General features: G+C 43.0%; 2 protein-coding genes and 1 long non-coding RNA gene across 3 annotated transcripts; all 3 read left to right on the top strand.

The window, feature by feature from the left end:
• The first annotated feature begins 682 nt into the window (after positions 1-682).
• On the top strand, positions 683-8,009 carry LOC146960978 (uncharacterized). Its single transcript, XR_015035321.1, has 3 exons — positions 683-1,045; positions 7,639-7,747; positions 7,916-8,009. It is a non-coding gene; the product is annotated as an uncharacterized LOC146960978 (long non-coding RNA).
• Positions 8,010-8,120: 111 nt separating this feature from the next.
• Positions 8,121-13,955, top strand: LOC146960977 (uncharacterized). Its single transcript, XM_085771889.1, has 11 exons — positions 8,121-8,405; positions 8,504-8,597; positions 8,744-8,811; positions 8,918-9,154; positions 9,245-9,325; positions 9,424-9,558; positions 9,707-9,769; positions 9,911-9,973; positions 10,656-10,715; positions 10,835-13,160; positions 13,942-13,955. Exons 1-11 carry the CDS (start codon positions 8,157-8,159, stop codon positions 13,953-13,955), a joined length of 3,390 nt encoding a protein of 1,129 aa, XP_085628015.1. The 5' UTR covers positions 8,121-8,156.
• A 36-nt stretch (positions 13,956-13,991) lies between these two features.
• On the top strand, positions 13,992-19,102 carry LOC146960976 (uncharacterized). The gene has a single exon (XM_085771888.1). It carries the CDS (start codon positions 14,138-14,140, stop codon positions 19,100-19,102), a length of 4,965 nt encoding a protein of 1,654 aa, XP_085628014.1. The 5' UTR covers positions 13,992-14,137.
• Positions 19,103-23,331: the final 4,229 nt, after the last annotated feature.

Raw genomic sequence — 23,331 nt, 5'->3', positions numbered from 1 at the left:
TAATATATCGGGACGTTCAGGGCGGAGCCATCATCATGTCCAGCAAGTTTGAAGTTGATTGGATGAAGTATGTGGGCGTGAGAGCCACTCGTATGTACATGGCGAGCACGCCATAGTGTATTGAGCGCTGGCAGCCACGCCCTTTGACCTACGGACTAACGTTGCACAAGATAAGCTCAGCTAGGTCTGGAGATGTGGTGTACCTAATTTCAACTTGATCGGGCGAACGCTGTGGGAGGAGTTCATTTTATGCGGGAAAAATCAAAACCAAAATGGCCGACTTCCTGTTGGGTTGAGGTCATGAGGTCATGCACATGCACGCACAAACATACACACACGCACACGCACGCACTCACACACACACGCACGCATGCATGCACATACACACACACACACACACACAGCCTGGTTATAATTATTTCATTTTCAGTCAACATGTACTGTATAAAAATAATAATTTAAGGATCAAAATCTGCAGTATGACATTGTATTTTATTTTAATATTTAATTATTAATTATTTATTTTTATAATAATCAGTGAGAGGATATTTACTTACTTAAATTTAATTTAATAATTCTTCTTGATATGTTTCTGTTTTATATTGTGTTTCTGTTTTGTATTGTGAGCTACCTGATTAATTGGAATTTCCCTTCAGGGATAAATCAATTATTTCTATTCTATTCTATTCATAAAACAGACAAACCAACAAAAAAAAATCTGTATTTTTCACGTCAGAGGACACATAGCAACAGTAACCAAGGGGTCGGAGCTTGCGCTGCGCTGTGATTGGTCGCTTTGAATTCGAACTCCAGCAGTATAAATAGGGGGCGCCGATAGCCGCTCATTCCGTTTGTTTCAAACTCTGAGTTTAGAGCAGCATTGCATCTAGACTCACTGCGAGAGACAAACACCCTTGAGGCTTTTGCTAGACAAGTGCTTTTCAAAGCTTGTTGCAGAGAGAACACTTTTCGACCTCAAACCTCATACACCACCTTCAACTTCACCACCCAGATTTCACCTAGGCGGGACCAGCCACTCTTTACAGTAAGTACATTGTGTGTAACTTAGAGCTTGGTTGTTGCCTTGTCGTGTTGCTCTTGCTTGTGGTATTAATTGTGTTGGTGTGTTACAAACTAAGCTGTGCCCTGCAGTAAATTAATTGAAACGTTTTGTTGAGCTCAGCCTGGCATAGCAGCTAGTTAGCATCGTGGCTAGGTAGCGTTAGCGTCTGAGCTAGGTAGCTGCAGCTACGTAGGAGGACACAGTGGTTATTTCAAAGTTATGGAGTGATAAGTTGTAGTGGTGCCCAGTGAGCTCCGTCAGTAGTCGGTACTCTTCTTCCCTGAAGCCGCCCATATCTGGGGGCAGTCTGACAAGGCCTGAGTCTGCACAAGCAACAAGGTAGCACACACAGAGACATGTAATGCTGCATATCAACAGAAAGGTTAGAATCTCCGCTAAACGCTCATATAAACTATTCGTAGGACCAACAAACACAGTTGCAACACCGAGCTAGACAGAGAAACCAGCCAGTAAAGAGGCTTCTTTGATGTGATAATGAGCTAATGGTAGCCACACGATGGTAGCATATATGCTTGTGGAGATTGGAGGTTGACTTTCATTATTAAGGTATTTAACAGCAATAGTATTTTTAGTCATTAACTGTAGATGCTAAGTATTGAATTAATTGTGTTGTATAATTAATTGACTGGGTCTTTATACTTGACATGTGGACATATTTGATGAAAGTCAGAATGTGCTGTGGTGGTGAACAGTTTTGGTTTTGTTAAGTGAAAAGACTTAAACAGCATGGTGATGTTTTTGTCTTTGTTTTTAATGCTAAATCTATCTATCTTGTATTTGATGTTGTGTGTGTGTGTGTGCGTGTGTGTGTGTGTGTGTGTGTGTGTGTGCGTGCGTGCGTGCATGTGTGCATGCGTGTGACTGTTGTTGTCTATATGTTATTCAATTGAACTGCTCAGGCTGCCCTTTTAATTGAAACTGAAGTTGAGCAAACAGTCAGAGGACTTGAATACAAAGTTTAAAGGGAAAGTTCACCCAAAATTCAAATTTCATTCATTCTCTCCTCTCCCTCATGTCGACTAAGAGCTCTGAGAGAGTCCTCTGCTCCTTCTCTGAGTTAAAATTTTCACAGCTCTTGGTATACATGAGGGTGAGTAGATAATGAGTGAAATTTAAATTTTGGGTGAACTATGCTAAATCTGTCTATCTCGTGTGTGTGTGTGTGTGTGTGTGTGTGTGTGTGTGTGTGTGTGTGTGTGTGTGTGTGTGTGTGTGTGTGTGTGTGTGTGTGTGTGTGTGTGTGTGTGTGTGTGTGTGTGTGTGTGTGTGTGTGTGTGTGTGTGTGTGTGTGGGGTTATTCAATTGAACTGCTCAGGCTGCCCTTTTAATTGCCCCTCGGGTATAAATAAAGTTTTTTTTGAATTGAATATAAGAACAGTGGAGAGGTGTGACAATAGCCTGTGTACCTGTGCTGTGTTTCATTGAGTAATCTGTAGACTATAAGTGCTTGTGGGGGGACTAGTGTGATTTCAAAAGTTTTCTTTAGGCCAAAACTTTATCAGAATAATACTGACTTAACAGTGATGTGTTTGAGCATGTTTCAGTACAATTAAAGTTGCATAAATGCTTGTGGAGACAAAGTGGCTGCTACCTCATTATATGGATTTACAGTAACAGTATTTTCAGTCATGAACTGTTATTCTGTAGATGCAAAGTAATGAAGTAATTGTCTTGAGTAATTGATTGATTGACTGTGTCTGTGCTGTGGTGGTGAACAGTTTTGGTTTTGTTAAAGGGATAGTTCAACATTTTGGCAAATTGGCCCATTGCCATAATCGCTATAGTCATAGCAGTAGGTTCATTACCTTTAATTGTAGGTGTAAGCTATTTTCAGTACGGCGGAGCGCAGCAGCTGGCTGCTCAGAGCTACGCTATGGAGGCTAACGGAATTTCTTGGTTTCCCTCATTAAACTCATCAAATTCAACATCCCAAAACTCCACAGCGCTTTTGTAGACAAGTTGTGACCTGCACAACCACCACGCTATGAGATAATGACGGAACGATACGAAACGGAGCCGTTTTCGAGGTAAATTCATACAAAACCGCTGATGCGCGTTGCGTTCAGGGACAGTTTTTCAGCAAGCAGTCTCCGTATTTACCCTGTATTTACCTCGAAAACGGCTCCGTTTCGTATCGTTCCGTCATTATCTCATAGCGTGGTGGTTGTGCAGGTCACAACTTGTCTACAAAAGCGCTGTGGAGTTTTGGGATGTTGAATTTGATGAGTTTAATGAGGGAAACCAAGAAATTCCGTTAGCCTCCATAGCGTAGCTCTGAGCAGCCTGCTGCTGCGCTCCGCCGTACTGAAAATAGCTTACACCTACAATTAAAGGTAATGAACCTACTGCTATGACTATAGCAATTATGGCAATGGGCCAATTTGCCAAAATGTTGAACTATCCCTTATAGTGAAAAGACTTAAACAGCATGGTGATGTTTTTGTCTTTGTTTTTAATGCTAAATCTATCTATCTTGTATTTGATGGTGTGTGTGTGTGCGTGTGTGTGTGCGTGCGTGCGTGCGTGCATGTGTGCATGCGTGTGACTGTTGTTGTCTATATGTTATTCAATTGAACTGCTCAGGCTGCCCTTTTAATTGAAACTGAAGTTGAGCAAACAGTCAGAGGACTTGAATACAAAGTTTAAAGGGAAAGTTCACCCAAAATTCAAATTTCATTCATTCTCTCCTCTCCCTCATGTCGACTAAGAGCTCTGAGAGAGTCCTCTGCTCCTTCTCTGAGTTAAAATTTTCACAGCTCTTGGTATACATGAGGGTGAGTAGATAATGAGTGAAATTTAAATTTTGGGTGAACTATGCTAAATCTGTCTATCTCGTATTTGATTGTGTGTGTGTGTGTGTGTGTGTGTGTGTGTGTGTGTGTGTGTGTGTGTGGTTATTCAATTGAACTGCTCAGGCTGCCCTTTTAATTGCCCCTCGGGTATAAATAAAGTTTTTTTTGTATTGAATTGAATATAAGAACAGTGGAGAGGTGTGACAATAGCCTGTGTACCTGTGCTGTGTTTCATTGAGTAATCTGTAGACTATAAGTGCTTGTGGGGGGACTAGTGTGATTTCAAAAGTTTTCTTTAGGCCAAAACTTTATCAGAATAATACTGACTTAACAGTGATGTGTTTGAGCATGTTTCAGTACAATTAAAGTTGCATAAATGCTTGTGGAGACAAAGTGGCTGCTACCTCATTATATGGATTTACAGTAACAGTATTTTCAGTCATGAACTGTTATTCTGTAGATGCAAAGTAATGAAGTAATTGTCTTGAGTAATTGATTGATTGACTGTGTCTGTGCTGTGGTGGTGAACAGTTTTGGTTTTGTTAAAGGGATAGTTCAACATTTTGGCAAATTGGCCCATTGCCATAATCGCTATAGTCATAGCAGTAGGTTCATTACCTTTAATTGTAGGTGTAAGCTATTTTCAGTACGGCGGAGCGCAGCAGCTGGCTGCTCAGAGCTACGCTATGGAGGCTAACGGAATTTCTTGGTTTCCCTCATTAAACTCATCAAATTCAACATCCCAAAACTCCACAGCGCTTTTGTAGACAAGTTGTGACCTGCACAACCACCACGCTATGAGATAATGACGGAACGATACGAAACGGAGCCGTTTTCGAGGTAAATTCATACAAAACCGCTGATGCGCGTTGCGTTCAGGGACAGTTTTTCAGCAAGCAGTCTCCGTATTTACCCTGTATTTACCTCGAAAACGGCTCCGTTTCGTATCGTTCCGTCATTATCTCATAGCGTGGTGGTTGTGCAGGTCACAACTTGTCTACAAAAGCGCTGTGGAGTTTTGGGATGTTGAATTTGATGAGTTTAATGAGGGAAACCAAGAAATTCCGTTAGCCTCCATAGCGTAGCTCTGAGCAGCCTGCTGCTGCGCTCCGCCGTACTGAAAATAGCTTACACCTACAATTAAAGGTAATGAACCTACTGCTATGACTATAGCAATTATGGCAATGGGCCAATTTGCCAAAATGTTGAACTATCCCTTATAGTGAAAAGACTTAAACAGCATGGTGATGTTTTTGTCTTTGTTTTTAATGCTAAATCTATCTATCTCGTATTTGATGTTGTGTGCGTGTGTGTGTGTGTGTGTGTGCGTGCGTGCATGTGTGCATGCGTGTGACTGTTGTTGTCTATATGTTATTCAATTGAACTGCTCAGGCTGCCCTTTTAATTGAAACTGAAGTTGAGCAAACAGTCAGAGGACTTGAATACAAAGTTTAAAGGGAAAGTTCACCCAAAATTCAAATTTCATTCATTCTCTCCTCTCCCTCATGTCGACTAAGAGCTCTGAGAGAGTCCTCTGCTCCTTCTCTGAGTTAAAATTTTCACAGCTCTTGGTATACATGAGGGTGAGTAGATAATGAGTGAAATTTAAATTTTGGGTGAACTATGCTAAATCTGTCTATCTCGTATTTGATTGTGTGTGTGTGTGTGTGTGTGTGTGTGTGTGTGTGTGTGTGTGTGTGGTTATTCAATTGAACTGCTCAGGCTGCCCTTTTAATTGCCCCTCGGGTATAAATAAAGTTTTTTTTGTATTGAATTGAATATAAGAACAGTGGAGAGGTGTGACAATAGCCTGTGTACCTGTGCTGTGTTTCATTGAGTAATCTGTAGACTATAAGTGCTTGTGGGGGGACTAGTGTGATTTCAAAAGTTTTCTTTAGGCCAAAACTTTATCAGAATAATACTGACTTAACAGTGATGTGTTTGAGCATGTTTCAGTACAATTAAAGTTGCATAAATGCTTGTGGAGACAAAGTGGCTGCTACCTCATTATATGGATTTACAGTAACAGTATTTTCAGTCATGAACTGTTATTCTGTAGATGCAAAGTAATGAAGTAATTGTCTTGAGTAATTGATTGATTGACTGTGTCTGTGCTGTGGTGGTGAACAGTTTTGGTTTTGTTAAAGGGATAGTTCAACATTTTGGCAAATTGGCCCATTGCCATAATCGCTATAGTCATAGCAGTAGGTTCATTACCTTTAATTGTAGGTGTAAGCTATTTTCAGTACGGCGGAGCGCAGCAGCTGGCTGCTCAGAGCTACGCTATGGAGGCTAACGGAATTTCTTGGTTCCCTCATTAAACTCATCAAATTCAACATCCCAAAACTCCACAGCGCTTTTGTAGACAAGTTGTGACCTGCACAACCACCACGCTATGAGATAATGACGGAACGATACGAAACGGAGCCGTTTTCGAGGTAAATTCATACAAAACCGCTGATGCGCGTTGCGTTCAGGGACAGTTTTTCAGCAAGCAGTCTCCGTATTTACCCTGTATTTACCTCAAACGGCTCCGTTTCGTATCGTTCCGTCATTATCTCATAGCGTGGTGGTTGTGCAGGTCACAACTTGTCTACAAAAGCGCTGTGGAGTTTTGGGATGTTGAATTTGATGAGTTTAATGAGGGAAACCAAGAAATTCCGTTAGCCTCCATAGCGTAGCTCTGAGCAGCCTGCTGCTGCGCTCCGCCGTACTGAAAATAGCTTACACCTACAATTAAAGGTAATGAACCTACTGCTATGACTATAGCGATTATGGCAATGGGCCAATTTGCCAAAATGTTGAACTATCCCTTATAGTGAAAAGACTTAAACAGCATGGTGATGTTTTTGTCTTTGTTTTTAATGCTAAATCTATCTATCTCGTATTTGATGTTGTGTGCGTGTGCGTGTGCGTGTGTGTGTGTGCGTGCGTGCATGTGTGCATGCGTGTGACTGTTGTTGTCTATATGTTATTCAATTGAACTGCTCAGGCTGCCCTTTTAATTGCCCCTCGGGTATAAATAAAGTTTTTTTGTATTGAGAGTGAGGAGTCACGTGACGATGGTCGGCCATGATGGAAGGAGACGCTATCGGTTGCCAGGGGCAACGTCATCAGAACAGCACAGAGACGGACTAAATTCTAGCTCTTTTTTGCGCCAACAGATCAACAAATTACTAGAAAGAATAAGGAGAAAGTAAATCACTGAAGCAGTTTTTAACACAGCAGTGATTTCTGGCATTGTAAAACAGTAAATTACGGAGTAGACGATTTTGTTTTGCCCATAGACTAGTATGGCTGTTGCCACCGGAATCCTTCCATCATGGCGGAGAAGGGGGGCGGGGCTCTGACATGGATGTATTGGGGCTCTGAGCTGTGACGACAACTCCTCACTCTCAATTGAATTGAATTAAATATAAGAACAGTGGAGAGGTGTGACAATAGCCTGTGTACCTGTGCTGTGTTTCATTGAGTAATCTGTAGACTATAAGTGCTTGTGGGGGGACTAGTGTGATTTCAAAAGTTTTCTTTAGGCCAAAACTTTATCAGAATAATACTGACTTTACAGTGATGTGTTTGAGCATGTTTCAGTACAATTAAAGCTGCATAAATGCTTGTGGGGACAAAGTGGCTGCTACCTCATTATATGGATTTACAGTAACAGTATTTTCAGTCATGAACTGTTATTCTGTAGATGCAAAGTAATGAAGTAATTGTCTTGAGTAATTGATTGATTGATTGACTGTGTCTTTCTACTTGTAGATGCCCCGTGGCAAGTCCCACCGTCGTGTCGAAGCAGCTAAGCGGAGGGAGGCGGCACGACGGGCTGAGGTGTTTCATCCTCAGCCGGCCCCCAGTGTTTCTGGTGACAGTAAGTAGTCTTCCATGTTCAAAATCAACATTTCATTTATGTGGTAATGTATCATATGTGTTGAAGTCTTAACTATGTGCATTTCTATAGTCTGTTAGTGTTTACATATTGTGGTTAAATACTACTGGAAGTTGGCCTTTTTTAAGACAATCATTTTATCTTCAACAGCTCATGGCACAGGGTGGCGCCATCGAGTTCGCCAATGGGCATTTTCGGAGCTCACTGGGCACCACTACAAAATGTTCATTCCTGCCGAGGTCCCTGGCAAGAAGGTATGTACAAACTATAAAGTAACACAGTAGTTTGAAATGTTTGTTTTCATCCTAAGAGAAATTCTGTCTTTTTGTTCCAGTTTGTTCTTGTCATAGGGGCGTCCCATCTGCGTGAGCTTGCAGATAGGACCGTGCGGATGCCAGGGGATCGCTACACCTTTGGCTTCCTGTCCGTTCCTGGGGCGTGCGCAGATCATCTCAGCACCGAGGTTAAGCACGCTGTTCTTCTCAGCACCGAGGTTGAGCACGCTGTTCCTCGGACCCCTGACGCTGTCTGTGTCATTGCGCCAGGAAACAACCTCACGGCCAGTCCCACCCCCGAACACGGTGGGAAAGCCTTTGCTAAGTACCTGGCTACTGTACTGAGCAAATGGCCGTCTGCAGAGGTATGTTTTATTAAAAAAAAAAAAAATGAAGTTGCTGTGTACAGGTCCATAGGTTTTTTTTTAGTTATTAACGATTATTTTTGTGTTGTTATATCTAGGTTTTTGTCGCTGACCTTGTACCACGCTTGAAGGTCACGGAGGGGATCCAACAGCTATTCCGGAATCAATTTTCCGCCGTGTCAAAACAGTTCGGTATGTTTGAAAATAATGATATGGCTGCAATTGTATTTGAGAATTATATAATTTATAATATTATCACCTTAATGGTTTTCTGACCTTAAATTGACACTGCCTTTTTGAAACGTGTTTTTTATGATCAATGTTTTTTCTTTTTATAGGTGTTACGTTTTATCACCATTTTGACCGCTTCCCCCTCAGTAACCGCAGACTCTGGGCCCGTGATGGTGTAAGTAGAATGTATTTTAATATCACCAATATGAAGTGATACAACATGTTCAGTAAAAGTCGCATTTTTCAAATTAATGTTTAATCTTTTGTTTGTGTCATTGTAGATTCACCTCAGCGGTAATGCAGGAGTGGATATTCTTGCAGACTGTCTGTGGGTTGCCACCATCGGGCACCTGGAGAGACCAGCACCTCCGCCACAGGTGCAGTACCTGGTTTCTCCAAAGCCTCAACCAACGCCCAAGCGGGTGGTTCCCGTTCTGGTTCTGGTGGGGAAGGAGACCCCTGACAATACTCCACGACTCCCCCCCACCAAGTGGACAACTTTTCGGTCCGGCAGGAAGGTAAGAGGTTGAACACTGTGACTGCGCTTGGATGAAAGAAAGAGAACATTGTCAGTTGATCCTAATTTTTTGTGCCATTTGTCATTACAGCGTAGCCACCCCGGTGACCAGGAGCACGACTCTGAGGAGCACGGCTCTGGTGACGAGGATTCAGAGGTGGTTCAGTGTACGGTACGTATGTTCTTATTTAACTACACAACAGTGATAGTTTGTGTTTGCTTCATTTAAGAAATTGCAGGCTTTAAAGAAGCTACATGTCTTTCTTACAGATGGATGACATTTCGGTGGCCTTGAAGGCGGAGTGTGACATTCCATCGAATCCTGGCCGGTTTTCGCCTAACATTCTGGAGGCCATGGACACGCTTGTTCCATCGGCTCTCGGCGGCGTTCCCACAGGCAACAAGGTAGATAATGTGAAATTTACAGTACTTGTGATAGATGAAATATAAACTTGTTTTTTGTTTCTTCTAGACTGGAAATAATGCAACAGTGTTTGTGTTTAAAGGGTTGTAATCTGTATTTGATGATTTGATTATTTTTTTCTCACATTAGCCCCCGCCTGTGAAACGCCAATGCAAACCTGTTTCCCTGAAGCACAGACATGCTAGGAAGCAGGTATGTAATCATTTAATCCTGATGGAGACTGTGCTGCAGGTTGAGCAGTTAACAGCAGTTAGAATTAACTTACTGTGAAAAATGACGTCATTGCTTGTCTGTTTAGGATGATATTTATGATCTTATTTTGTGTATTTGCAGGTGGTGGCGGCACGTACAGCTCCGGTGTCTGCCAGTGTCGTGCAGGAGGCGGCGGCGGTGAAGGTAGGTGCAGTTTTGTTAAGGGGATAGTTCACCCAAAATTCAAATTTCACTCATTATCTGCTCACCCTCATGTCAACTAAGAGGTGTCTCTTCCTAAGAGTCCTCTGTTCCTCCTCTGAGTTACAGGGGGCTCCACACAGCAGAATTTGTCCATATAATGGTTGTCAATGGACACCAACTTTCTTTGGATGTTTTTTGGTGTGTCTTTTTGGACATCCCCCGTAATTCAGAGAAGGGACGGAGGACTCTGAAAATTCTCACAGCTCTTAGCCTACAGTACATGAGGGTGAGTAGATGAGTGAAATTTGAATTTTGGGTGAACTATCCCTTTCATGTTAAAAAGTGAAATGTGAAACAGTACTTTATCCATAGGGAATATTCTCTGAAGTTGAGCAAACAGTCAGAGGACTTGAATACAAAGTTTAAAGGGAAAGTTCACCCAAAATTCAAATTTCATTCATTATCTCCTCTCCCTCATGTCGACTAAGAGCTCTGAGAATTTTCAGAGTCCTCTGCTCCTTCTCTGAGTTAAAATTTTCACAGCTCTTGGTATACATGAGGGTGAGTAGATAATGAGTGAAATTTAAATTTTGGGTTAACTATCCCCTTAAGGGAAATACATCAATGTGTTTTTCCTTTTGTAGTTATGTTTTTTTTTCTTTCTCCATCTTTCTCTTTGCAGGTCGTGACCTCAACATCCGTGTTGACTGTCCGTCCTGAAGCCCGGGTTCCGGAGCAGGAGGCAAGCACAAAGATCCTTGCAAAGCTCTCTGCTGTTGTGGATAATGTGGTAGCATGTTGGTTTAATGATCCTGTCTGTGTCAAACTGTTAATGTGTTTTTCTTTCTCTTTCTATTGTAGGAGGCGACACCACTGCCTGTGTCGACCTGTGCTGCGTCGGGGACCACTCTTCCTCCCGGTGTGCCTACCCGTCCTGCGGCTGTCCCTCCCGCCCCGGTGCCTGTCCCTGTCCAGCCTCAAGGTGAATGTATTAGTCCTTTGCCTTGCACATGTGCACACCAGCCTCAAGCAGTAGTGGTAGGGAGCAGCCTGCGTAGAACATCGTCCCATTTAGATGCCGATGTGTACGTGTCATGCAGTGTCGTTGCAGCAGTCAGACATAGTCTTTCTCCCGTTTGTACCTGGCGCGCAGCAGACATTGATGATGTTCGTGTCGAGGGGGTGAAGTTGGCAGCTCGGGTGGGAAAGGGAGGGGGAGGTTTCGGCCAGCAGCAGTTTGGTCTGTTTGGTAAGACGTGGAGGGTGGATGTTAGTCAGGCTGTCTACAAGGAGTTTGAAGATGGGACTGCGTTGGAGGAAGACCTGCAGCAGCATCTGTCGAGGGATGGACTGTGCGTGTTGAATCTCCATGAAGCGGTCAGCTTGATCATTCAGCACGGGGAGTACCTGGTAGTGGTGGATTGTGGGACGCGCAATGCTTCAGGGTTGGCTTGTTCAGACACAGGTCGGTCTGCTGTAGTGTTTAACACGTGCTTGAAGGACCTGATGTTTCACATCCGGAAACTTCAAGAGTCGTTGGGTGCAGAGTGGTTTGGAGTCAGTAGCATCTCTGTGGAGGAGTGTGTTGCTGAGGGAGAGAGCTGCAGTGTTCCTGTGGTGGCGGCTGCGCCACAGGCTCCCACTCAGTCCCAGGGTCGCACTTCCGTTAAAGGGAGTTTCCATCAAGGCGACATGAGGTTTAAATACAACGGTCGTCAGTGTGTGGCTGTTAGTTGTGGGGCTCTGATGAAACACACCACTGAGAGTGTGTTTTCATGGCAGGCTGATACACTGGACAAGGTTGTGATCTCAGGTGATGAGCTCTACACATCCCTGAGGGAGGGCGGCATGATCAGTGGGAAGGAGGAAGAGTGCCTTTCTGTCCCGGATTTGCCTCGGCAGTGTGTCCTTGATGGACAGACATTTGATGTGGATCTTGGTGAATTTGTAGCTGGAGATGTTGATGTTGTCGAGGGAGAGTTTGTTGATTCCGGTGTGCATACCACTTTCAGTGATGGATTCAGTAGGATGTGTACAAAGTACAACATGTGTTTTTTCACATTGTGTGGCAGTACTTGTGCCATAATTGGTGAAGATGGCCAGTACGCTGTGGTCGACTCCCATGCCCGCAGTGCGGATGGGATGGTCGATGGTGAAGGGAAGAGTGTTGTGCTCTATTTCAGTTCAGTACAGCTTCTGTTTGAGCACTTTTCTAACTTTGCAGCAGCTCTCCAGGAAACACCCAAGCTCTTTGAGATCAGTGGTGTTAGTGTGAAGCCGGCAGATTTGTCTTTGGGTGTGAGTGCAACTGTTGACTACACAGAGGGACAGGTTACTGCTCCTGTTGAGGAGAGTCCTGTCACACCAGTGGTCTGTGAAGCTGTGGACTGCACACAGGGACAGGTTACTGCTCCTGTTGAGGAGAGTCCTGTCACACCAGTGTTCTGCGCAGCTACTAAGAGAGGTGAGAAGCGTAAGCTCACACTGAGGAGTAGCACATTCAAGAAGGTGAAAAGTAGTGACAATGCTGCAGTAAATTCTGATGTTGTTTTTGTCGGCGATGTAGGAAGTAAAAATTTGCAGTTCCAACCCCTTTCTAAGGATGTTGCTTTCGCTCTGTGTAATCAGTTAAATATAGAGTCAGAGAGAGTGGATTCTACTTCTTCTGCTGTCGGCCCCTTAGGGACTCCTTGTAGGACAGAGAAGATTGATGGCGATGGTAACTGTTTTTTCAGGTCCGTTAGCCAAGCCATTAGTGGTACACAGAGGCACCATTTGAAGCTTAGACGTGCTGTTGTTAGACACTTGAGGAGCAATCCTATGGAATATGAGGGTATTTTGAGAAGTGAGTATTCCTCCATGTCAGAATACCTGAATGTGTCAAGGATGGGCTTTGTTGGTAATTGGGCTACTGAATTGGAGATTCAAGCCACAGCTGATTATTTAGGTGTTAGTGTTTTCACCTTTTATAATGATCGCTGGCTTGAATATAGTTGCAAAACTAGGCATTTATCAAACGAGGCTGTGTATTTAGAGAATGTCAACGGTAATCATTATGAGAGTGTTGTCTGTGTTCATCAGCCTCAAACACAGAACTGTTATAGTTACTGTAAAGTGAATGCAGCTGTTTCTGGGGGCTATAGCTTTAGATGCCGTAGTAAACCTCAGAGTGATGATTCTGGTGTGGGTAGCTTGAGTCCAGTTAAATATGACGTGTCGGATTATTTTAAAAAGAAATGCAACGTAAAGAATAAAGTACTGTATCAACAAAATAGGATGCGTTGTGAAAATGTGAAGGAATTTAGCAGAAGGAAATATCAAAATAGTTTGCATAAAATCAAAAAGAAGCATGCAAGTGTGACTAAATACAGAGAGGATGTTGCACATAAAATTAGGGTAAAGGCACTTAGTATAAAGAAGTATAAAGACAATGTAGATCACAGGAAACGTGTAAAGGCTTTTAACATTTGTAAATACAAAGACAATGTAGATTACAGGCAATCTGTAAAAGCTTTCAGTGTTTCTAAGTACAGAGATAACGTTGTGCACAAGGCGCGTGTAAAAGCTTTTAGTGTTTTTAAGTACAGAGATAACGTTGTGCACAAGGCGCGTGTAAAAGCTTTTAGTGTTTTTAAGTACAGAGATAACGTTGTGCACAAGGCAGGTGTAAAGGCTTTAAGTATTCATAAATACCAGCATAATGTTCAACATAAGAATAAAGTTAAGGAAATTAGTAAGGGTAAGTACAGATTAAATAAGTCTCACAGAGACACAGTAAAGGCTGCAAGCATCAGGAAATATCAGCAGAATCCTGAACATAAGAAACGTATTGCAGCTGATGTAAAATTAACAAGGCTGGCAAAGAAAGAGAAGACGGGGAGCTTTGATTTTGTAATGCAGCAGTTTTTGTTGAAAGTTGCAGATGGCCCTGATTTTGTGTGTTGTGTATGTCATCGCTGTTTGTTTAGACATCAGGTTTTGAACTGTAAGAGGGATGATTATAGCAAAACCAAGTCAGTAGCCTCAATAGCAGCAAGGTGCATAACAGAGGACTACTTGCATCAGTGTACTGAGGACTGTGACTTGCCATGTAACTGGTTAGATACAGCTCGAGGGAAGCTGTGGATTTGTTATAGTTGCCATTATAAGATCAACAGAGGTGAAATGCCACCTGAGTGCTGGTCAAACAATTTAACAGTTCAGGCCATCCCTCCTGAGCTGTCGTGTTTGAATAGTTTAGAGCAACATTTGATTGCGTTGCACATTCCTTTTATGAAAATGTTAGCTTTGCCTAAAGGGGGGCAAAATGGAGTACACGGTCCAGTGACCTGTGTTCCTGCTAACATTGTAGAGACAAGTAACTTGCTGCCCCGTTCCAATATGGAGGGGTCTTTGTTGGCAGTTAAATTGAAGCGTAAGTTAACATATAAAGGTCATTATGAGTATCAATTTGTTGATACTATGCACATTAAGCAGGCCCTGCAGTATTTAAAACAGACCAATAGCTTTTATAAGGATATTGTTTTTAATGAGGCTTGGTTAAATGAGTTTTGTAGGGAACAGGAAGCTGAAGTTCCTGAGGCATCAGATACTGTAGACAGTGCTGGTGGTGGTGCAGCTGAGGATGAGCTTCTACATGATAGACAGCAACATGGTATGTTTCAGGACACCTGCCTTATGCCTGTTGATATTGGTCAGGAGGTGCTTGACCAACATTTTGATGATATTTTGAATGTAGCTCCAGCAGAAGGCAACAATCCTGTGAGGCTGCTTAGTGACAGTACAAATGAAGCAAAGTGTTTCCCTGTGTTGTTTCCTCAGGGCAGAAATACTTATCACGAGAGTCGGCCGTCTCGCCTGACTTTGTCGCGATACTTCAACAATAGGATCCTTCATGCAGATGGCAGGTTTGCAAGTAATGTTGAATACATATTTTTTGCGCAGTACATGTCTGAGGTTGAACAGGTCAAGTCAAATGTTTCAATAGCTTTACGTAAAGGTAAAGGGGGTAATAGGTCCTACAAGGTTTCTGATATTTTAAAAGATGAGGACTCTTTGAAAAAGATGTTGGAGTTTGATGATGGCTATCGTTTTCTTAAGCCGATTAGAGGCACCCCGGCTTTCTGGCAGGGAGCACAGCGTGACCTTCTGGCCTGTGTGCGTCAGCTTGGCGTTCCCACCTGGTTTTGTTCCTTTAGTTCAGCAGATATGCGGTGGACGAATCTGCTGTATAGTATTCTGAAGCAGGAGGGTCGGACAGCCACTGTAGAGGATCTAGAGTGGGCTGATAGGTGTGATTTGTTGCGTCGCAATCCAGTCACTGCAGCTCGAATGTTTGATTTTAGGTGGCATTGTTTCCTTAGGGAGGTTTTGATGTCTCCATCTCAGCCGATAGGTAAAATTAAGGATTACTTTTACCGGGTTGAGTTTCAGCAGCGAGGTTCTCCTCATGTCCATTGTTTGTTCTGGGTAGAGAATGCTCCCCTGATTGATAAGAACACTGATGAGGAGGTAGTTCAGTTTATTGATAAGTATGTGAGTTGTGAACTACCATCATCAGATGAGCAGTTGTTGGACATTGTAACATCTGTGCAGCAACACTCAAAACGACACTCAAAGACTTGTAAAAAGAAAAACACTGTGTGTCGTTTCAATTTTCCCAGGCCTGCTTCTGCAAGGACATTTATTAGCCGTCGTGAACCTGATGAGGTTGTAGAGTGCAGTTGTCCGACAAATGTTTTAGGACCTTGTGAATGTGAGAAGCGTTTAGCTAGGAAGAAAGAACAGGCTAAGAACATTTTGGCAGCCGTTAAGACGGCTTTGTCAGATGACAACAGTTGTTATGATAGTGTAGAACAACTGTTTCATCATTTAGGAATAACCCAAGAGGCTTTTGAAGAAGCTTATAATAGCAGTGTTCGTAGCACTCAGGTTGTTTTGAAAAGGCAGGTTAATGAGGCCTGGATTAACCATTACAGTAAGCCTTTGTTAAAATGCTGGAATGCCAATATGGACATCCAGTTTGTTGTTGATGCATTTGCCTGTGTTGTTTATATTATTTCGTACATTTCCAAGGCAGAGCGGGAAATGGGGTTAATGTTGGGCAATGCACAAAAAGAGGCCTCTAAAGAAGGTAATGTTAGTGCAAAAGAGGCTCTCAAGAAGTTAGGCAGTGTTTATTTACACCACAGGGACGTGTCTGCTCAGGAAGCGGTTTACAGGCTCACAAATATGCATCTTAAAGAGTGCTCCAGGAAGGTCATGTTCATTCCCACAGGGGACGGTACCATTAGGATGAGTTTGCCCTTAAGTGTGTTAAAACAGAAGGCATCCTCTGCGTCATCACATGATCTTGGCACCGAAGACATGTGGATGACTAGTATAGTTGATCGCTACAAGAACAGGCCTAAAGATAGTGTTTTTGATGACATGTGTCTGGCTCAGTTTGTGTCCGAGTATCGTGTTCTGACTAAAAATGAGAAGTGTAAGGGCGCTATTAAGTTAAAGGGTGATTTTGGTTTTGTTGCTAAGAGAACACGGACACAACCAGCTGTAGTTCGTTATGCTCGTTTCTCTGAAACTAAAAATTCAGAGGTGTTCCATCAGAGCATTTTGCAGTTGTTTTTGCCGTATCGCACAGATACCCAGCTAAAACCTACTAACTGTGTAACTTTTGAAGAGTTTTACAGGAATGGCTATGTGAGGTTTTGCAATGGGTCCAGGCAATCTGTCAAGTCAATTGTTGATTTAAATAGGCGGCAATTTGAAGTGGAAGCAGATAAATTGGATCATGCTCAAAATCAAGTTGATAATGATGGTGTTTTAGAAGATTCCTGGGCTGAGCTGTGTCCAGAGGCTGAGCTGGAACGCTTAGAGTGTGTGCAAGAACGGAAAGATAATGAACCAGCAGTTGATGAACATGCGGTAAATATTCCTGATTTAGCCAAAAATACGCATCAGGTTGCACATTTAGAGAAGAGAAATAATGTCATGACTAGAAATGAAGGGTTGACATTAATTAGATCACTCAACAAGATCCAGATGGCCATTTTTTATCGTGTTCGTCAGTGGTGTTTGGATCGAGTAGCCGGGAAAAAGCCAGAGCCGCTTCATGTATTTATTACAGGTGGTGCTGGGACTGGAAAGAGCCATTTGATCAGAGCTATTCAGTATGAGGCTGGGAGGCTTTTGTCAACAGTCAGTCGTCATCCTGATAGCGTGTGTGTTTTGTTGACAGCTCCGACAGGCATTGCTGCATATAATTTGAATGCAGCAACGATACACAACACATTTAGCATAGGGAAGGATGTGCGCTTGCCGTACACTCCCTTAGGGGAAGAGAAACTCAATTCTTTGCGAGCTAAGTACAGGGATCTGCAGATTTTGATTATTGATGAGATCTCCATGGTAGATCATAACCTCCTGGCTTACATCCATGGACGGTTAAGGCAGATCAAACAAACGGGTGACTTTTCACCGTTTGGTGGTGTGTGTGTACTTGCTGTGGGAGACTTTTATCAGCTGCCTCCCGTTAAAGGGAAATCGTTGTATAGTGAGAATGTAACTGTGAACTTGTGGTCAAGTTTATTTCAAGTTGTGGAGTTGACAACGATTGTAAGGCAGAAGGACAGTGTGTTTGCCAATTTGTTAAACAGACTCAGAACTCGTACTAAAGGGACTCCTTTGCTGAACAGCGATGTACAGATATTGAAAAGCCGTGAAACAGGTGAAGTCAGCTCAGCTTTACACGTCTTTGCAACAAATCAACAAGTAAATGAGCACAATGTTCAGCAGCTGTTCAAAGCATGTCTCGAGTCCAAGGAAATCCATGCCCAAGATTTCATTAATAATAGGAGAACTGGGAAATTAGAGCTTTTGAGTGGCCATCATACCAAAGCATCTAATACATGTTTGAATGAGAAACTGCTTTTAGGCAAAGATGCTCGTGTTATGCTGATTAAAAATGTTGATGTTGTGGACGGTCTTGTCAATGGGGTATGTGGTACAGTAACTGATATTGTTTATGAAAGTGGCAGTAGATTTCCTCGGTTGGTTTATGTTAAGTTTGACGATGATAAAGTTGGTGCACAGAGGAGGAAAAACTGTGCCCATACCCCAGTAGTTGTAGCTGGCTCAACAGGTATTGCACCTGAGGAGGAAAGGGCCACTGGGAAAGGTGGACTGCGTCGGCAGTTTCCTCTGAAACTTGCCTGGGCTTGTACTGCACATAAAACACAGGGCATTACTGTAGATCAAGCAGTGGTGTCTCTTAAGAAAATATTTGCTCCAGGTCAGGCCTATGTAGCTTTGAGTCGTGTTACGACTCTATCAGGTTTAGTGATTCAAGATTTTGCAGATAAAGCCATATTCTGTAATGACAAAATAAAGGATGCAATTCAAAGCATGCCTCAGTTTTTAACTGAAGATGTGGTCCGGCCTAACCTGGAGACAAATTCTTTCTCTGTGTTTTTGATGAATGTGCAGGGTTTATCTGGACATGTTACAGATTTGGCGTCATGTACACAGCATTTGCAGCTTAACTGTATTGCTGTTACAGAGACGTGGTTGCCTGCAAATTCTTCCTTAGAATCAGTCCAGATTGATGGTTATATTTTTCATAGCCGTCCCCGAAGTGTGTCATATGATGGCAGTAATCCAGCACTGGTTACAATACAGAGCCAGCAACATGGTGGTGTTGGTTTGTATTGCAGTAATGTGTTGGTGTGTGATGTCATTCAGGCACCAAATGTGAATTTGGAGTGTTTGGTTTGTGCCTGTAAAAGTTATAACTTGTTGTTAGTGGTGATTTATAGGCCACCATCTTACCCTGTGACTTTGTTCAAGGAAAATCTCAGGAAGTTGCTTGGCTGGTTAGATTCTTTAGACAAAACAGTTGCTGTGATGGGGGATTTCAATGATGATGTTTTAACATCATCAATTTGTTGTTGTATGATCGAGGAGGGATTTGTGCAAATTGTGAAACAACCCACCACAGAGAGAGGCACACTTATTGACCATGTATATGTCAAAACATCAGTTTATGATATACAGTCAGTAGTGTTGCCTACTTATTTTAGTTATCATGAAGGGATTTTGTGCAGCTTTAGACTTAGTAATGTTATTGATTGATCCATTTAGTTTTAAATGTGTATTGTTGTGTAAGACAGTTTTCCATGGTATTACAAATATTGCTTAGTCAAGATGTGTTGTTACCAGTGTTGGTGTATATTTTTGCCTGTGTTCCTTTGCTGGCTCTCTGTCTGTTCTGTGTTACAGGTGGTTCCAGGCCTGCTGTTCATAACTCGTCAGCTGAGCTCCAGCCATCCATTCTGGATTTTGTTTTGTTAGGTGTTCCTACTGTTACAAAAAAAAAAAAACTTAAAAAAAAAAAGTGTGTGTTTTGTAACATGTTTCATGTTGTGTATATATTTCTGTTCATATTTCTGTCAACTCTCTCTCTTCCCCAACCCTTCTTCAAGAGTAGTCATGTTCTCTGTAGCTGTTTGTGTAGTTCATATGATGTTCTTTGTTATATTCTTCTCTCTTTTTCCCCCTCTTCCCCAACCCCCCCCCTCTTTTTTCAAACCCAACCGGTCGAGGCAGATGGCCGCCCACACTTATGCCTGGTTCTGCTGGAGGTTTCTTCCTGTTAAAAGGAAGTTTTTCCTCTCCACTGTTGCTTAGTGCTTGCTTTGTGTGGGAACTGTTGGGTCTTCCTCTCTTAAATATTTGAAAATAAAAGTGTTATTATCAAACGGAAGACAGTTTTAATATTTTATTGGACATTTGTGACAGTTTACACCATGTGTTCAAGGCAGGAAATTGACTATGGTTGTCAAAAAGAGCTACAGCTATTTCTACTGAATTGCTTTACAACAGCTAGAGCCATTACACTTTAATGTTTCAATGATTTTATTATTGATCAACAGTGCACATGTATGCATGGGGAAAGAAAAGAAATGTCCTGTTGTAATCAGCAAAGACACACACGTGAAATCCTGAGAAGTACAATTTTAATATTCAAAATGTTTGCAACAAAGCATCATGAAGTACAAAACCAAGGGAGAAAAGAAAGTGCCTGCTGGGAGTAATGAAAAAAGGAGTAAAACAAAAGTTTGCATTTTTCCATTAGGTGGAACCAAATTTTGACATGTAATGTGTTAAATGAACACTTATGACATAAATGGCTGCTACAAACACATAGAATCATGGACTTAATCAATCAACTGATAGGTGGCAACCAAATTTTGACATGTAATGTGTTAAATGAACACTTATGACATAAATGGCTGCTACAAACACAGAGAATCATGGACTTAATCAATCAACTGATTCCATGACGAGGGATCAAAGTCACTGCCGCCACCATGAGCAACCTGCCACATGACGTGTGTCGCTGGAGATTCCTCAACGTGATCATTACTTGCATACAAATTGTAGTTGATGAGGTCAGGAGTCTGGATTTGGTATTTGTCAATGCGTATGGCACTTCCTGTTTCCATGAGGACTTAACACATGTGTATGAGCAGATTGGACAGAACATGAAGGAGTTATGACAAGTTGATGGTTCATCCACCAGGTGGCGCTAAGTTGTTGTTGGGCTGTCCCACATCACACATGTTAAGTTTCAAACAAATCAGACAATGTTAATGCAAAAATGGCATTTCCTGTTTCCACATGGGGGCGACATGAGCAACACCCCTATCAGATATAAGAGATCGCCACCCTGAACCTGTGTATCAAATTTCATGATAACATGAGTTCATTAAAGCCATCAAAAAGCTGAAAGTAATTTCTTGGTGAGGGACTGATAGTCGCCACGCCCCCACATGGACTCCATTACTCGTAGCTTCACAGCATTCATAATGTAGCTTTACCAACTTGTTGTGCATGTTTTAGAATTGGAATGAAGTTGATGGGATAAACTGTGTCTTGTTACCACCGGGGAGCGCTATGAGTAAAGTGGGAAGTTAATATATCAGAACGTTCAGGGTGGAGCCATCATCATGTCCAGCAAGATTGAAGTTGCTGAGATGAAGTATGTGGGCGTGAGAGCTGTTTGAAGTTGGATGGCGTGCTCCGAAACAGTCGCCAAAGTTCATTGAGCCATAGCAGCCACGCCCTATGACCTACACACCCGCAGAGCACAAGATAAGATCACCATGGGGTCACGATGCTGTAAAAAAAAAAAAAGAAGACGAAGAAGTGAAATCCCTAGGACGAGTTTGTTAAAATACAACATGTGTTTATCACACCAAAATGACAAATTAAAATTAAAATGGCCGACTTCCTGTTTGGAGTAGAACTTACACATGTGTACCGATTTTCATAACAAAACATGGGCGGTTGCGTTCAGGGTGGAACAGTCATTACAAATGTGAAGTTTTGTGGAAATCGGACAATGTTGATGTAAAATATGGCACTTCCTGTTTCCACTAGGGGGCCACATGAGCGACACCCCTATCAGATGGAAGAGGTCTCCACCCTGGATCTGTCTATCAATTTTCATGATGATACGTGTTCATTAAAGCCATCAAAAAGCCAAACGTATTTTCATGGCGAGGAATTGATGGTAGCCACGCCCCCACAGGGACGCCATTACTCGTAGCTTCACATCGTTCATAATGTAGCTTCACCAACTGGTTCTGCATGTTTTACAAGTGGAATGAAGTTGATGGGGTCAACTATGTATTTTTAATGAATTTTAGTTCACTTCCTGTTACCACCGGGGGGCGCTATGAGTTACGTGGGAAGTTAATATATCGGGACGTTCAGGGCGGAGCCATCATCATGTCCAGCAAGTTTGAAGTTGATTGGATGAAGTATGTGGGCGTGAGAGCCAATCGTATTACATGGCGAGCACGCCATAGTGTATTGAGCGCTGGCAGCCACGCCCTTTGACCTACGGACTCACGGAGCACAAGATAAGCTCAGCTAGGTCTGACGATGTTGCGTACCTAATTTGAACTTGATCGAGCGAATGCTGTGGGAGGAGTTAAGTTTAGGCGGGAAAAATCAAAACCAAAATGGCCGACTTCCTGTTGGGTTGAGGTCATGAGGTCAAGAGGCTTTTTTGCATATCTGGATACAATACATATGTGTACCAAATTTTGTGAGCATAGGACAAAGTTAGCAAAATTCCCTATGGGCATTTTGAAAATTTAAAGGGGGCGCTATTTCGCCATTTGGCCCCGCCCATGTGCGACAACCCTATCAGATGTAAATTTTGGGCCGTCTGCACATGCATGCAAATTTATATAACTTTCTGAGCATGGGAAAGTCCCCAAAAATGCGATTCATTTCGCGTAAGAATAATAAAAATAATAATAATAATAATAAACAGCGCGATTTCAATAGGGCTTTCGCTGGGCGACTTGCAGTCGCCGCTCGGGCCCTAATTAAAGCCGCAAGCGGCTATGACGGGCCCTCGCTCCACGCCACTCGGCGTCCCCGCTACCCCCGGGCCGCTCTTCGAAAACCCCCGCGCGCAACCGGACGTGGGCGGCTGCGTCGAGGGCGGTCCCCTCGTCGAACACGCGACGTTTCGAGCAAAACGGACAACGTACGATGGAGTTACGGCAGGTTTACGGTTCGTCCACCGGGGGGCGGTAACGGGATGCGGGCCGTTGGGTACGGGGTCGTGACCTCATCACACATGTGAAGTTTCGAGCCGATCGGACAATGTCGATGCAAAACGCGACATTTCCTGTGTCCACAAGGGGGCGTCTTGAGCGAGCTAGCGTACGATCAAATGGAGGCGTAGAGGGCGGGCCCCTGATCATGTACTGAAATTTTGAAGTGACTACGACCAAGTATGTGGGCGTGGAAGGCAAACGTAATAGCATGGCGACTAAACGAGCAGTTGACCAACTTTGTCGCCCCCTAGCAGCTACGCCGTTTCACGTAGAGAAAAGCTTTTAATAGTGTTTGACCAGCTCGGTCTCCTGATGATCTGTAGCGAATATGAAGTCAATCGGGCAAAATCCGTGGGAGGTGGCAGTTCACGATGGAGCGCTATTCCTGTCGCCGCCACAAGGGGGCCATTAGCCGTAGCGTCATAGCGTTCACGAAATACCTTCACCAACTTGTTCGGCATGTTTTAGAATTGGAATGAAGTTGATGGGGGCAACTATGTATTTTTAATGAATTTTAGCGCACTTCCTGTTACCACCGGGGGGGCGCTATGAGTGACGTAGGAAAATAATATGTCGGATCGTTCAGGGTCACGCCATCATCATGTGCACCAAGTTTGAAGCCGCTGCGATCAAATCTGTGGGCGTGATAGCATTTAAACCTTTTTAGCTGAATTCGGGAAATTGGCCGTGCCCTAGTAGCCACGCCCTTTGACCTACACACCT

Source organism: Trachurus japonicus, unplaced genomic scaffold, assembly GCF_045865225.1.
Source record: "Trachurus japonicus isolate A0001 unplaced genomic scaffold, Traja_1.0 AP029726.1".
In the NCBI taxonomy this organism is placed as follows: domain Eukaryota; kingdom Metazoa; phylum Chordata; class Actinopteri; order Carangiformes; family Carangidae; genus Trachurus; species Trachurus japonicus.
Note: the sequence above shows the minus strand (reverse complement) of the source record. Positions and strands in the feature narration are given on the sequence as shown.